Source organism: Metopolophium dirhodum, chromosome 9 (assembly GCF_019925205.1).
Source record: "Metopolophium dirhodum isolate CAU chromosome 9, ASM1992520v1, whole genome shotgun sequence".
NCBI classification, from domain to species: Eukaryota; Metazoa; Arthropoda; class Insecta; order Hemiptera; family Aphididae; genus Metopolophium; species Metopolophium dirhodum.
Genome location: NC_083568.1, coordinates 13,772,424 through 13,790,582, shown reverse-complemented (window position 1 = coordinate 13,790,582; position 18,159 = coordinate 13,772,424). Strand labels below are relative to the sequence as shown.

The window sequence follows — 18,159 nt, the reverse complement described above, 5'->3', positions numbered from 1 at the left end:
ATAGAGAAAAAACAATTTGTTATTTTATAGTTTGTAAAATTGTAAATATATAGTAATATTACAATCGATCACTTCGATACCTACACATCATTTTATTCGGTTCATGCGTGTTGATAAAATATTGATCACATCAATTTTTTTTAGGTTGAAAATGGTATGCCAATATACAATAATTTAGACAATGCGCGGTCTTGGCGGTTACTGCAGCCGCATGATAAGGTTATTACCTAAACAACTCATCCGCGCGAGTTTTCCACCTGAAAAACGCACACTGCAGAACAGAAAGCCCGAGGTCTTTGTAATGACGCAGTCTATTCTATTATATAAAATAATACCTACGTACTATATCGATATAATATACTGGTTTTATATATGATTGACTATTATATATATTGACATTATATAATACACGTATAGGTGCAAACAGGATGACACGCCAAATGCATTGGCACGAACCATAATAAATATAATATACGCGACTGCTATAATATAATATAGTATAAAGTCTAATACCTACGGTACGCGTAAAAATTCGGGACAGCATTCGGAGGATTAACGATTTTTAAATTGCTTGCGATAAACGGCCTCCCTCTTTATTTTACGCCGCGTAAAGCACAATATAATAATATATAATGTGATATAATATTATAAACTACTCCGGGACGATGCCCCCGCGGGACGTATAATATATACATTATATATTTATGTACCGTTCGCGGGGGAACTTGCAGCGAGGTCAGATCGAGCGCCGAGTTTGAATTTAAAAACCAACTCGCGCTCGTGCGAATATTACATATAACGCGAAATCGGTCAAAGACCAAAGTCGACCAACTCGGCTGTTTGTTATGTTTTCATTAGTCGTCACGGAAATCATCACACGCGGGCCAACGTGGAATTCATATTATTATTATTATTATTATTTATTATTATATAATATAGTCAATATATATAGACGTCATATATACGCTACACGCAGATCCGTTGCAAACGCGCGTGTAAGTGTGACGTGTGTTCAAAAAAAAAAAATTATAATAATATATAGTTCGTGGCGCTCGCGGTGCTCTTATATTGTATAATAGTTGTAATATATTTATTATTTATATTTTATATTATTATATGTATATCGTACATTCGCACTTATAGCATTGGAGCAAATATGGGAGGGGGTGTGTCGTGTGTGGGAGACGCGTTGACCCCCAAAACTATTTCTTTGCAGGGGTTGTTAATCTTCCATATTGTGTTTGATGTGAATTTTGAATCAATTCAAATAATTTTATTCTTAAATATTTTGCCACCTTAGTAAAAAGTTTTGAGTCGGTGGGGGATTTTCCAATTTTCCCCTCCCATTTGGCTATGTCCTTCTCTTTTTTTGATCCCCCCTTTCAGAAATCATGTCTACGCCACTGCAGGTTACATATTATGTTAATGCATTTTGTTTTTGTGGTATTGGATTTCTAATATTATGGGTGATATAGAGTATAAACACATACGATAAGAATTTATTATCGTTATTTGTCGTGAAATTAATGTGGTAAGAGAACCGTGTTGGTCATAATATTTTAGTGCGTGCTTGTCAGCTACTCTGTTTGCCTAATAGATATATTATTATAAGTATAAAAATAAATATTAAATTAAAAATTGAAAATGATGAAATTGATTTAAATATAGTGATTTGTATTTGTATGTTGTTAACCATAGTTCCCGGGCTTCGTTAAATCAATAATATGATTATAATATATATAGATTTGCGACTATATATATACGCTATAACTAGTGGTAACATTTTACATTTTTAAACTATAATATAATATATTATTATTGAGGTACGACGAATGCAGATAATGAAACACGAGAGAAGCAAAGAAAAAAGGTGGGTAAGTGGATGTCGCTCTGCTGTACAGTAGGTTACAAGTAACTGTAATGGATGGTGTTAAATTTGAATTCAATGATATAATATCATTGTATAAGAAAAACGATTCTGAGCGAAAACGGTCAGTCAGCCTATTATATTACCAAGTATATTTGATGATATTATTGTGAATAAAGTAATTTATATATAACCTATTTACGTGGAGCCTAAGAGCCTTGTTTTCAATTTTCAATCTTTTCAAAGCTATAAAAGTTGAACATTTTATAAATTTTTAACTACAAAATAATTATTAAATTATAAATTTGATAAACTTGGTCAAAATTTGAACTTTAAATGCTTATCAAAAAAAATTGTGCTTATGTATTTTTAATATTTTTCAACTGCTATTAGAACGATATAGCAGAAGCCTTATAATAAATTTTCACGTTTTTTTACCCAACAAAATAAAATTGTATTGATGTTTATAGAAAAAAAAAATAAAAAAATTGAAAACTGACAATGTCCGTAAAAAGCTCAAAAAGAGTCAAATTATTTTCAAAATTTTATCGTGTATAGAAAATGCTTATATAAACATTCAGTCAAAATTTCATGTACCTACGATTATTTGTTTTAGAGTTGCACCAAAACCCAAAATTAATTTTGCGTAAAAATTCCCGTTTTTCCTTAATTTTTCTTTTGTTTTTCACGTCGCGTTTGAAAACTACTGGGACATTTTTACTTTTAACCCCCCAAAGTACCAACTAGATACACTTTCCTATCAGAAAAGTTACTGTAGAAGAAAATCCAAGCACTTTTACTATCCTAAAAGGTGATGACAGACACAAAAAAAAAACACCCATCATTGTAAAATCAATACATTCATCGCTTCGCTCAAAATCTAAAACCACATTTTAAAAATAGACTTTTTGATTGACAAAAATTGGAAACCACCCTGGGATGTACGCTGGAGAACTAATGGTCTCTCCCCCCATATCAAGACCGTATCATTCTATATAGGTTTATTGGCAGTAGTGGCACCTCGACCCAAATCACTGAGATTTCGATAGTAGGATTCGTCATTTATTTACATAAGAACGTTACTTAAGATTGTAATTTATTTATTATTCGTTTCAAATTATTAAATTTAAACTCGTTAGGGACCTATAGTAAATAATAAAACAATAAGTCAAAATGCCAACAAATTGAAAACAAAACAATTATTTTAGATTATAGATGGACCTAAAAAAACCAAATTATAAAGAATTTGGTATACTGCGGCTGTTATAATTTACTCTGTCAAATATTTGTAATCATGTTTTTAATTAAAAAAATTATCGATCAGTAATACCAATATATAATATCCAAAACGTATAATAGAACATAAAGTGATGCTGCAGATGAAAGTAGGTACCTATTAGCAAGATTCATTGACTATTAAGATTCCCATTTTTTTCAATTCAATGCTGAGTTCAATAGGTAGTTGTATAGAAAATAATATATTTGAATCATTCTATTAATATCAAAAAAGGTACATAATTGGCATCTATAGATGAACTTAATTTTAACTTATAAGATAATAAATCTCTTTTTATGTGAAATATATCAATAATTCAATTACTCGTATTTTATTAATTTTTAAATGTTGCAGTTATTTATAGGCACTGTATATTCGCAATATGTAACTCTTTATTTCAAACTCAAGCTCTGCTTACAGGGAGTAGATAGGATAACAAGCTATTTTGTTTTAACAAATAACAAAATAAAAATCATCAAAGCGTGGAGGGGGGGGGTTGTGATTTCATATTATTATTACTCGCAACGGCGAATTCCAAAATGTGCCCCCCACCCCTGCCCTCTCACCAACGTGTTGGTACGGAACACCCGCGAAAAGTCGATCCTCCGCGCGCGTTTTTAGGACCACCAGAGTACGGAGAACGAAATGCGCGCGCATTGCGCCGGACGACGACGAACGAACGTCGAAACGAAACGGCCCACCTTCTGTGGGCGGGCGGGGTAACCGCCGGCGGTCTGTTACTACGAAACAGCACACTACAAGTCTACAACACGGAGAGCAGTTCGATGTTTTGCGCCTACGGCCGTAATCGGACCGTCCCGACGGCCGGCGCGCGCGCGCGCAAACACACGCACAATCTGCGGTGAGGGCGGCGGCGGCAGCACCAGCTAGCACCACGGTAGGAACCGGGAACGCGGCGCGCGGGCACTAGCGTCGACGACGTCAACGCGTGCACTGTTCGTTCACTTCGCTGGTAGTCTCTCTCGCGCGCGCGGGGTGGAGGAAGCCGTGCTATATACATAGCCGCCGCCGACCACGACGACGACGAAGATCGGCCGCGCCAGTGTTCATTCGAAAAAAAAATAACACAATAAATACTGTTATCAATCGCCGCCGACTGTTACTATTTTACGACTACCACTACAACTGCTATTTAGTAGTATTTTTATTAATAATAATATAATATTATAATATTATCGTCATTCGTTTTTATATTATTATTATTATTATCATCGTCATAATAATAATATAGGCAACCGCGTGAGACGTCTGACGTAGTAGTTGTAGTAGTTGTAAGTAGGCTGCTGGCAGACAGGTAGGTAGGCGCACACGTCTTTTCTCGAACGACGCGTACCTGCTGCCGCTAGTCGTACCGCCGTCGCCGTCGACGCGTATCTCGAGCAATCGGCTGTTGGTAACCGACCACCGATTTGCCGTCTCCGTTACACTATCGTTACGTCTTGTTCGGTGCGTTGTGATAACAAAGTAAAATAATAATAATAAATTTAATTTAATCTAAATTTTGATTTTTGGCACATATTATTGTCATTGTCATTATGTGTGTCCGCGTACACGTCCGTTTAGAATAGTTATTGACGGCTGTTAGGCGTGTACGGGCGAGAAAGATACAATTTGATCCGCGCGAAGTGGAGGTGAGCGAAGCCAGGAAAAAAATCAACACGCAAACCGGAAGATTTTGTCGGGGGCGCGCGCGCACACACACGCACACGCACACACGACTCGGTCGCGCACACGTTCACACGTAATAATATAATATTATTATACGTACGCTGTCAGATATTTACGCACACGCACATACATTGGCGGCGCGCGGACACGAAGACGTCGAAAACGGTTAACGGTGTCATTGATGGGAAGTGGTGGACGTCAGCCCGGGCATCCGGAAATCAGCCAAACTGGAACTGATGGAATTAGAAAACATTGTTGCCAATACCGTGTACCTCAAAGCAAGAGAAGGCGAGTATCATAATTATTATTTCCATTATAATTCTTGTACGGACGTGTTGACGCTTTTGCGATCTTCGCGGGTCAGGGTACGACTACCCAGGGTACCGACGTGGGTCGCCGAATGAGAATTATCCGAGGAATTATCTGTACGATAGTCGTCCCGGTACACGTATAGGTACCATGGGTACCTGATTAGGAAGGTACCCCTCACGTACGCAGTGCTGCAGCCGGTCTGGGGGTTCGGTCGCGCGTGGTTACGTTTTAGAGGGGCGCTTTTCTTTCGGGGCGCGTAGGAGCTGTTTTTTAGGGGGGGAGGAGCCCGTCCTTCCCGGTTCATCCCGACCCTTCAGACGATTACTCCTACCCGCCGCGCCTCACCGATACACCCGTTTCGGGCGACCCCTTTGACCTATATATATGACGTATACCTAATGTATAATATATATATGTGTATTGTATAGGTATCCACACCTTTATCTATATTGTATGTAATGTATTGTCAAACACATAATATTGTTATGTATAGTGTACAGCTACGTAAGCTTAAATGGTTTTTTAACTAATTTGCAAATCTTTGGTCGGATACACATCCGTCCAAGGTCTTCCATTGTCTCGATAACCGTGCCACAACTCTACGCCGACTGTTTTCTTTGCCGTGGCTGTACAGCAGCGACAGACAGTAATGCGCACCTAGGTTATCTACTATACCTGTTTGCGGTAAAATTCTGTCCAACACTCCACCACACTGTTTTTTGTACAAATGTACAATAATATCATATTAATATAGTTTCTCCGCTCACTTTCTCTGGGTGATTTGTATTGCAAAAATCTCTTCAACAAGATAAAGGTAATACTGTAGAAACTACCTATCGAGACTTTTCTACTTGCTTGGGTGTGCTGCTTGTCGTTGTACTAGTAGAGAGTATTTATTTGCACTCTCTTGTTCTTTAAAAAAAGCATTTAAACATTGTGTTTGTACTGTCTGAAAGGATGTTAAATAGGTAGTTAGGTACTTAATAAAATTTGACCAATTCATAAATATTGGTCATTGTATCCATTTCCGATTAAAGCGATGCGTTAAAACAATACCTACTCAGTGCCTAACATAACATAATTATTGCTTCATTCCCACTTACATAGCGGGTAAATTATTTAATGATTTTATTTAATAGTACCTACCATAATTATTTAAAACTACAAATGCTCGTAATGGGGGTAACCATAAATATTGTAAAATAGGTAGGTCCTACAACCCACTGACACAAATTTCTTATATGGGTCAAAGTAAAATTTAGTTATATCATCTACTTTTTGTTTCAACAGCACATTTATAATTTGATCAAGATATTATTATAATATAAGAACTAGGTATTGGATATACTTCAGTTTATCACTAAACATTATGCGACTAATAGCTACCTCTATTTATCATAAGTTTTTGATCAATTAAATGTTTTTGTTCGTAGGTATACTGCAGTTCTACTTGTTTAGTATTAAAACAGAGTGTGTTATTATTCTTATGTACTAATTACTCATACATAAATACCTACATTAATAAATTATTGTTTAGTTAGAAAAATAATGAATTGTACAAAAATATTTTGCAGACCAGTAAAATGTATTGTACACTATAACAAACAATACCTACTACCTATTTAAATATTTTGATAAAACTATTTTATAAATACTTTGTAGGTATTCACAAACATGTATATGTCTGGTATTTATTTGTTTTGAACAAGGTTTCAAATTAGTTTCACATTTTTAATGAATGTTAATCAATATATACATTATATTGGAGGTACTTACCTTTATTGTTTTGCTAATTATATATATTACTTAAATTGTTTGTGCCACAATGAACTTAACAAGGTTGTGGGTACATTTTGTGGTTTTTAAAAAAAAATGGTTTGATTTCATTATCCTTTTTTCCTATAGTTATTAAGTTAATTTATTGATGTATTTATTGAATATAGGTTAGGTTAGGTTATCATAGGTAGGTAGGGTAGTATAAATTTGTTTTCAAACAATTTAATTTCAAAGTAAATCGTTATGAGAAACAATATTTCAATTAGTTTTAATTTAATATAAACTTATATAATAACAAATGTGTATTTGAAGGATATTAATTAAACTTTCTGTAGTTATATCATTTAATTAGTCCACTTTTTAATTTGTATAAAAACTATTTAAAATGCTTCCCGAGTTTGGTCACATGTTGTGTATGCATAAAAGTTTGAATTAATTTGCATAAGTTCTACAATTTTAATAAAATTTATTAGATAGTTTCCTACCTATTAGGTACATTCAATGTTAAATATTTCCCTAGCCATGGACGCAAATAAAGTTCAGTTAGACGTATGAGAATATTAAGAGCATGCATTTAAAAAAAAATGTGCGCACAATCTACAATCAACTATTTTTCCATTCTATTTCTCTGAATATTCGTGGAAGCGTATTTATATCTAGGATCACTTATCATAAATGGTCTCAAATTATTTTGAAATGAAACCAATTGTTCAGTAGTAATAGTATATTTGCTATTAAACATCCATAGTATTGACACTGTCTTGATATTTATGTATCATAAGTATTAATTTCTCAGTATTGAGTATGATATTGATTAATGTTGATAAACTGAGAGGAAATATTGTTCGAAGTAGTTATTAAGTACATTGAATTTCGTTTGAGTTGGTGCAATTATAGATTATAGTTGCCATCAAAATTCAAGTTAAATGTAGGTGCTTTCTGCTGTTATGTACAGTAGCTTTTCACTGGAAAGTTTGTTGAACAGGAGATAATATGAAATAATTATTATGGATATTTTGTAATTTGTACAGTAGATGAGTGTCCTATTTTAAGTTTTGTCAATATTTTCTAATCTTGATATTTCAAACTATATTGCTTATTTTATATGTAGATCTTATAGTGTGTTATTGATATTATTTTTAACAGTTTATATTTTTTAATTTAATGACTTAACATTGTTCTTTTTTAAAATGAAATGTTACAAGTTATCGTAGTTTTGATAGATTTAGTTTTAAATTTTAAGCTAATAGTTCGGACCATAGTTTGTATTATAATTTATAATATTTATTGCTATTTAAAATTGATAATTTGAGTTTTAATTTCAAGTAGGAAAGTTATGCATCCTACTTTTAAAACGGAATTTATTAAATAGTTTTATTTATATTAATTGTTTGCAATTGAATAAGTGTGAGCTAGCTTAGCCTGATGTCAACATAATATAACTACAACAATAATAATGAGCTTATAGGTACCTTCTTATAATGCATGAAAGAATAGGAAGGTAGTATACCTTCAGTATTATTTGTTCATTTCAAACAATCATCTTTAAATTCCTTTCATTGTCTTTTATTGAGGTTACCATCTATACATTTTAACAGTTATAAATTGTGAAAAAAAATTGTATGTTTATTATAATGTAGGTAGTAAATTAAAAAGAAATATTTCAGATATAGTTTGTAATATTTCTCGTGTTAAATCTTTTGGATGTTTTTTAAGCAATTAAAACTTAATGTTGTATTTGTTTAAAAATATAACATTGGTATTTAAATAATTGTTATAATAATCATTGTTTGATCAAAAATTGTTTAAAAATGTATTTTATTTTAATCAAAGCATTGATTTTTTAATTCAAACAATGTAGGTACCTATTGACTTACTTTCTTTAATTGTTATATTTGTTTTTGTTTTTAGGTGGTACAGATAGCAATAAAGGGAAAAGTAAAAAATGGAAAAAAATCCTCCAATTCCCACATATATCTCAGTGTGTTGATTTTAAACCACTAATAGGTAAGTTATTAGATTCAAAAGTTCAAAGTTCATCTAAACTTGTATGCCTATATTATTATCATTTTGAAAATTAATGATGTTTCAGATATGAAATACAGCTATATTATAGATCAACAGCCAATTGGCCGGTTACTATTTCTTCAATTTTGTGAAGAAGAACGACATGAATTTCATCGCTACAATGTATTTTTAGATTCTATTGTAAGTTTAACTAAAATTCATCACGGTTTTTTTGTTTATAACATTTAATGTGTGTTATTCTGTATTGTTATTAGGATAAATATGAAATAGAATCTGATGAAAATAGAATAGAACTAGCAAAAATACTTTATGATAGATATATAAGAAGAGACGTATGTATATCAATCATTGTTTAATTTTGATTTATTTTATATGATTATTAAAAACTAACTGTTTTTGTTATTAGGCAGTTAATGCAGTGGACGTACTAAGCGAAGACATGATAGTTAGATGTCGGCACCAGTTAGACTCTGCTCATAGAGAGTTATTTACTGATTGCTCAACTGCCGTGAAATCGTTCTTAGCGGGTCGTCCATTTAGTTTGTTTGAATCTTCAATGTATTTCCATAGGTATTTACAATGGAAGTGGTTAGAAAGGTGTGTATGTATTTTAATTTTGTTGAAAAGTTTAGTGTTGTAAATAGAAATGCTGTTGAGTTAATATCTGAACTTAATAATAATTTTTTTTTGTTTTTTTTTTTTTTAGGCAAACTGTTACATACAAAACATTCCGCATGTATAGAGTACTTGGTAAAGGTGGTTTTGGAGAAGTTTGTGCTTGTCAAGTCAGAGCAACTGGTAAGATGTACGCTTGTAAAAAATTGGAAAAGAAACGGATTAAAAAACGAAAAGGTGAAGCAATGGTTTTAATTGAAAAACAAATCTTACAAAAAATTAATTCTAAATTTGTGGTATGTTTATATTTATTTACAATTTATTTTTAATGTTATTTATGCATTTTAAATTAATAAATTAACAAGTTTTTAAATATTTATATTATGTTATTTGATTTTAGGTTAGTTTAGCTTATGCTTATGAGACAAAGGATGCACTGTGTTTAGTATTGACTATTATGAATGGTGGAGATTTAAAATTTCATATTTACAACATGGGCTCAGAACCTGGTTTTGATATTTCAAGATCACGATTCTATGCCGCTGAGGTAATTTTATTATTTTTATTTGTACATATTGTATAAAATTAATCATAGTTAAAGTATAAAAATATAATATAATGGTTACTTTATATCATAAAGTAACATTATTTATTTCATGCTTCAACTTCTCTACAGTTTATACTTAATATACTAAGTCCTTTTTTTTTTACCACAGGTATTATGTGGCTTAGAACATTTACATGTTCAAGGCATAGTATACAGGGATTGTAAACCAGAAAATATACTTTTGGATGACGCAGGGCATGTTCGCATATCTGACCTTGGTTTAGCAATGGAGATACCTGAAGGTGAATCAGTCAGAGGGAGAGTAGGCACTGTTGGTTATATGGGTAAATAAAAATTAATTTGTCAACTATAATACATAATAATATAATATATATTAGCTAACTATAACTATTATTTATTATACATTTTGTCTTATAGCACCTGAAGTAATTGATAATGAAAAGTATACATATAGTACAGATTGGTTTAGCTTTGGATGTTTAGTATTCGAGATGATTGAAGGTCAAGCTCCATTTAGAGCTCGGAAAGAAAAAGTAAGAACAAATGTATAATTCTTTACTATTAAATATGAAAAAGCAAACTAAATTAATCTAGATTATCTCAAATATAGATGGTTTAATTAATAAATGTTTATTTTGACATAATGAAAAAATTCAAATATTTAAATATTGTATAATATGTTACGGGTCGAGTAGGAAATCGGTCATTGTAAGAAATGCACGGTTAATGTGCAGAATGCCCTAGATGTTGAGTAACAAAATATCGGTATCTTATAATTGTACAATGTCCAAGTGCTCTTGAGCAATGCAAAAATATATATTAGGAACATTGAAAAATAATTAAAAACTGATAAAATGTATTTAATAATTAAATATAATTAATTAACAATTTTATTTATTTATTAGAACATTAATTTTCTTTGTGATACTTGAGTTGCATAATTTTCTCTTACTCTTATTGGCTATTAAAAGCTTATACATTTTAGCTCGTTGGGGGGGGGGGGGGGGTTGACTTGTAACGGGCCACTGGAAAATAACATATAAATGATATGCAGCGTGCCCGTTATAGCTTATAACTTTCGATCGCCAATTGCGGCACGCATCCTGCAATGCTTTTCCTAATTAATTCCTCCTACCATGCCCTATGTTAATGTAACTCATGTTTTGTGGAATAATTCTCTTCATAAATTAATTATGTAACAAATACTTCATTCTTGGTACAATCGGTTTTTCTTCATTCAACACATTAGTTTTGTCGAATTTCTTTAATAGTTTATGGCTTATTACCATAGGTCTTAGATATATTATGCTTGATACTGCTTTATATTATTTCATAATATTTAATTTTTGATAAACTTTAATTGTTCTTATTTTTATTCAGTTACATTATATTTTTGTAAAAACACTTTTAGTCAATCATTTTTAAATTACTCACTGCTTTATTTCACTAAAAAAATATAACTACCTAACCAAAGATATACTAGTGGTGGGTACTAATTGTGTCAAATGCCCTAGCATTGTACACAAAGTCTGGAGAATTTAAGACAGTTGATTTTGACCAGTGGTCGGGACGTTACTAGTTTTTTGTAGCGCGCGCTAACGCTACTTCTACTCCCCCCAAAAAGTAGCTCGCTATCACTACTTTTTTGATACATTTTTAAAAATGTTCTTATGGAAAACTAGTGTTTGTAGTTTGTACTGATTTGACATTTGGTCACTGGACAGGACTCAGGACAAAAACTTCACTAATACACTCATCATTATCATAATATAAATAAATAAATATAATCATAAATTATATTTTAATAATCACCAATTAGATTGTAGGTAGCAACAAAAAAGTGATAATTTTTGCTACGCTAACCGGAAATGTTTAGCGCGCTAGAGTATTTCGCTATCTAAGGCGTAATGTAGCGACACTATGTCAATCGCTGCTACTTCCGACCACTGATTTTGACCACAATTTGTATTGTTATAGGGTAATTGTGAATATTGCTAGAGCATTTCTTATTATGACAATTTTCTTACTTGGACCATACCATATTATTATATAAATTAATAACTATAATAGGTTGAGAATAAAAACCGCTTTGGGTTTGGTAATAACATCATTGATTGTGTAACTTCAATAGATTTAATAATTAAAATATTTATTTTATTGGCGAAGTGAAATGTTGGATTGTTTAATTTTGTGTGGGTCATAGTCTATTAAACTTGGACAGTAGGCATAAAATAAAATACTATGAACATGATGTTTTGTATACAGCAATGGCCTTTGTTTATAAAACCTGTTCATACTAGCGTGGATAATGTGAGCATAGAATATTTTTTACTGAATCATTATTTTACTATAAATATTTATATGCGTGACATATTATGCACGTCTGAACATTCTGTGGTTGGGTTTAATGTCATAAGTTAAATGAAAAAGAAAGCATAGTATTGGATTTGAAACTATTAAAATGCTGATACATAATCACTGAATCTCCATGGACTTGTTAAATACATTTTTAAAACTCTTATTTTTATGCATTTGTATGTTTTATGGTTTTTGTGGTTGTTTCATAATATTTTATTTGCAGCATAAAATTTGCCTATACAATTTTTTTGATTTTGGACAGAGTAATTTTGTATAAAAATGTGTAGCTTTTTTAAGTGTAATTTAAACTTGAACGGTTATTACCAGCTAAATATAACTTTAATGTCTCCAAACTAATGTTATAATATTCACAATATTTTCTTTCTAGAATAACTTATAGTATACAAATATTTATACCTTGAGATATTTTCCAAATATTAGTAATCAATATGTTAATTAACAGGTTAAACGTGAAGTAGTTGATCGAAGAGTAAAAGAAGAACAAGAAAAATACTCTCATAAATTTACTGAAGAAGCAAAACTACTGTGTAAACAAGTATGACCACGAATCATAAATATTCACAACAAACCCAATTACTATTAAATATTGAAAATAAAATGTTTTATTTATATTTTGAAAATATTACTCAGTTGCAGAATATGACTTTTTTTAAATCATTTAATTTTAATGTTTGATCATCATATTATTTATAATGTAGAATATATAGTTTGGCATTCTAAGTACATTTTTGTTATTGTATTTATAAAACTACGTCAAGTAACATTATTTACTTAATGTAAGAATTATACTTTATTCAGAATAACAAACGTGCTATATATTTATATATTGTGTGTATGTGCATGGCTTCACTATACAGCAAGCGTACAGATAGTAGACTTGACGGCCTTCTACAATAACTGGTCACTGCACTGTACGTTTCTTATATTGAGTACATATACTGTACTGTATATATACAGTACAGTTGTCTTCATAATTACAATAGTCATGCTAGGAAGTCTCATTAGGACAGTGTAGATTTCTTATTTAAACATTAAATTTTCAAAATTTTAAGAATTAATATAAAATTTGAAAAGCTTATATAAATTAATTCAGTAAAATTTAATTTTCAGCTATTGAAAAAGTCTCCAAAGTCAAGACTTGGTTGTCATTATGGTCGTTACGGTGCTAGGGAAGTGAAACAGCATGAGTTTTTTAAGACCATGAACTGGAAAAGACTTGAAGCTGGTGTAGAAGATCCTCCGTTTCTTCCAGATGTATGTCTTATTAAGTTATACTTTTATTAACCTTAGCCTCTATAACTCTATTAACAACGGTACATGTTGTATTATAGCCCCATGCTGTATATGCCAAGGATGTATTAGATATAGAGCAGTTTTCTACTGTCAAAGGAGTGAATTTAGATGCTACAGATGATACATTTTATACAAAATTCAATACAGGATCAGTGTCTATACCGTGGCAAAATGAAGTATGTTTTTAACGATGTTGTGACATCTGGGATTTATGTATTTGTTGAATGCTTATTTTTAATTTTATGTTGTCTATCGAATTTCATACTTCCAACATTAAGAAGACGTTACACAGAATCTTGCTGTCTCCATTTTACAAGTGCATAACATAGCAATATATACGCTCAGCAGATCACGTTTAGCTTCGATAGTTTAAACATTAGAGTGAATTGTCCTCTTATACAATTTAAAGGTATGATTATTATCCAGGGCATCTCATAGGTTTTTTGTTATATTTTAATTTTAAAGCGACTTTTGAGTATTTTAAGATGTACAAACAATTTAAAATTTTAAAATTAAAATATAATTAAAAGCCTATGAGATGACCAAGATCTTACCTTTAAATTTTACAAGAGGTCAATTCAATTCTAATTTTTAAACTAATGTAGTCAAACGTAATCTTCTGAGGGTAAAATTTGTTATGTTACGTCCCTGTAAGATGGAGACAACAAATGTCTATGTAGCGCCCTCTTAAGTGTTCCATTACCTTTTTTTTTGGTTGAATCGTAAACTGGAAGAGAATACGCTTTCACTTTTCTTCTTCTCCGGTTAAAACTCAATTAATCTAATATATAAATTATTTTAAAAAAAAGTGTTACTAGTTGGGCAACTGTAATACTAAACTAAGTCATGTATCAAGTAGGATTTTATTAACTTATGCGAGTATTAAATACAAAAAAATTATGTCAGGTGCATTTTATCAATATTTTTTTTTTTTTTTATTGGGTAACCCGCGGCAACATAGGCCATTGGGTGTGGGGAGGGCACTGTAGGTTTTTTTATATTGGGTAGGTTGATACACGTGTGTTGTGTTTGGCAGAATTTCTAATGGGGCACCCGTAGGTTTCTGCCGTGCCCCGGGGTGGGGGGATGGCGGCACTTGTTCTCCGGACACCGTGACTTGCACGGAGAAAAATGCCGCCCAGTGGTCGAGGATTGAACTCAGACCGGCTGTGCCAAATCCGTCGCGTTAGACCGCTCGGCCACCTCGTCCCCCCTTTATCAATATTAATATAATATATAAGTTTAAATGTTTATTGATTATGTTTTTGATATAATAAATATTTGTTTATGTTATATTAGATGATCGAAACTGGTTGCTATAAAGAACTTAATGTATTTGGGCCAAATAAATCAAGATCGCCTGATTTAGTTTTAGATTTAATGCCAGAACCTGAAAAGACTGGTTGTTTTCCATTTAGTAGAAGAGTAAGTTTGCTATCATTAAATATATAATTACATTTCAGAAATAAAGATTTTTAATTCCTTTCATTCCTTCAAAAAATAATTATCAAGCATACTAATTTTTACATTTATTTTGTTTTAGAAAACACAATCAGCTAGATCAAAGCCAGTTCCTATTAAGGATCAATGTTTTCTTAATAAACAAAATAAAATTGCCGACGAAATCCCAAGTTGATGGAATATCACATCTATAGAGTATAGAGTCTAGGTGATTTAATGCATTACCACTGATCCTACAGTCCTTTAATTTTTTTCCTCGCTAAAATCTATAAATTGACAAAATCTGTTTGTAATTCATTTTTATTTTCTTACAAAAACTTTAAATTAATAAATATTTAATCAAAGGTGTATGACAAAAGAAAATAAGAAAAGAAAAACAATGAAATGTGAAATTTTGCAATAATAAATGAGGTTAAAAGTTTTTTTTTATACTCTTTAATCTAGTACATTCAATCTTCATTGTTTTTTTTTTTCTTTAATAATGTCTACAACAATTTATATCTTTTCAAACGTTTTAGTCAGCAATCTAAGTCAGATAACAATTTGTCATTCTGGAATTTGTTTGATGATTTTTTTTCTTTGATATATTGTTTTATGTATTTTGGAATGGCAAGTTGTAATTTTGATGGACTTACTGGCTAGTAAATTAATCATAAAATTAGTATTTTTTAAATGTATAACATAATTACTTAGGCTGTTGATAAAGTGATATTGTTTAATATTTTTAAGTTTTTAATTAACTTTAATTTTAAACATTGTATAATCAGACTAAAATACGCATAAAAATGGCTGTAATGTGGCCACTCAATTTTAACCTACTTAAAACGCTACAAAATGTCGATTTCTTTGTCTTCCCATTTGGTTTTAAATTTTATTATAAATAACTAATTTTTAAACCATTATAATGTTACTGTTAACAATCGTTATATAAAGTACAAATTGGAAGAAAACATTTTTCTAGCTACCATGTATAAAGTTTACTAAACATTAAGGTTTTCTTTGAATGGTCTAAATAATGTATTCAAATATTACCAATCTCTTAAGTTAATGTACACGTGTTTCGTTATTCTGTATAGTTACTTTTTTAGTCTTCCATAAATAATTGATTACAACTTAAAAATAAATTTCATTTATTTTAAATCTAAGTTTGAATATTATAGCAATAATTGCTAAAGTATTTTTTACAATTATTGTAAAACTTTTAATTATAACGTGTTTAAGATTAAAAAATCGCGTGTAGCAAAAAAAACAATCGCAATAAATATAAAGACGAATATACCTCTAACAGGCAGCTGATTTAGTTAATATTTTGCTGACTCTTGCCATTTTATATATATATTTATATATAAAATATTGAAACTAAAAAACTTGCCCATACATAGGTAATAACAATTACCTATCTTTTTAAATTTATCTAGTTAATTTTTAATATTTAAATAATAGATGTCTAAAGTAACATAATACTATATACATAAATATTAAATAGTATCTATAGAGTCTATAGAAATTATATATATTCTAATAAGGCAGCCCAAAAATGGGGTTTGCATTAATTTTTTTGTGCAAATATATTAATTATTATTAAATTATCTATATGTAGGTACACATAATATATATACATACATCATGTATGTATATACAAATCAATTTTGAATGACTGAAGTAGTTACTGCTTGTATAGCGTTTATATAACATTTTATACAATTTATTTTCTACATAAAAGAAAAAAAAATTTATAAAAACAAAGGTCCTAGTCCTCATAACAATAATTACCATTTAATTTTTTTTTTTTCATGACTATAAAGCTGTGATGCGAAAACTATTCATAACAAACTGTATTAGTTTATTATTATTTATTAATTTTATTTATTTGTTGTCTACATAATTTTAATTGTACAATACATTATATTATAAAAAATAGTACATTGTTTGTTAAAATTATTTTTCAATTTAAATTTTAGAACTTTATAAAATTCAACCATATATTCGCTTAAAATTTGTAATTTTTTTTTTCAATATAGACGTGTATAAAAGCATTAATGTGAGTATTTATTATTATTTTTTTTAGTTTTTGAACAAGGATATGATAATAGAAATATTTAAACTATTATCCAAATAACAATTGAGTATATATCTAGGTAAAAATAACTGTACAGTTAAGTACTTCCAAATAATATAAACTTGTGAAAATGTCATAAATCATAATATAAGAATTTTATGAGATGAGCTCAATCATTTTTTCAAATGGTTGGTTTGTCAATGCTTTTATAATAATGATTTACTACTGTCTTTTAGCAACACAATTCATGTTCTTACATTCACAGTAATCTTCACCTGTTATTATTATTGTTATAGTACTTAGTATTTACCTATACGGCTAATGACTATACACTTGATTGTTTTTTAAACCATTATTGGCAGATACTGAACAATAATTAATCATCGACAGCTAAATGGCTAATCAAAGGTTAGGTCTGGTTCTTAGTCTCAGTCAACGGTCATATTATAAAGAATGATAAATCATAATAATGGATATTATCAATTTATTTTTTAAATACACAAGGGTTAAAGTGGGGTTGACACAGGAGGACTCAGTCAGTCCTCTGACGGCAGATTAAAACGCGTCCCCTTTAACAAATCAGGATTAAAATTATTCAGAGTTAAAAGTGGGATAATTATGCTTATACAATCAATGTTTATACATTACAAAACGATATAATATATTGGACATTACACATACAATTATATATGGAACGCTTAAAACTATAGACAGTACTCCCCCAGTGCAATTTTTTCCCACCTTAAGCCCTGTACAGTGTACACACAAGATAATGAATACTGAGTGATATAATCTATTTATATTTATTTATAATATATAATTCTTATGTGTAAACT

General features: G+C 30.5%; 1 protein-coding gene across 1 annotated transcript; it reads left to right on the top strand.

The window, feature by feature from the left end:
* Window positions 1-3,906: 3,906 nt before the first annotated feature.
* On the top strand, window positions 3,907-16,598 carry LOC132952068 (G protein-coupled receptor kinase 2). The gene is made up of 14 exons (XM_061024199.1): window positions 3,907-5,120; window positions 8,832-8,927; window positions 9,013-9,128; window positions 9,203-9,280; window positions 9,355-9,545; window positions 9,655-9,859; window positions 9,964-10,110; window positions 10,280-10,454; window positions 10,549-10,664; window positions 12,953-13,045; window positions 13,621-13,764; window positions 13,842-13,979; window positions 15,103-15,228; window positions 15,347-16,598. Exons 1-14 carry the CDS (start codon window positions 5,069-5,071, stop codon window positions 15,437-15,439), a joined length of 1,770 nt encoding a protein of 589 aa, XP_060880182.1. The 5' UTR covers window positions 3,907-5,068; the 3' UTR covers window positions 15,440-16,598.
* The last annotated feature ends 1,561 nt before the right edge of the window (window positions 16,599-18,159 follow it).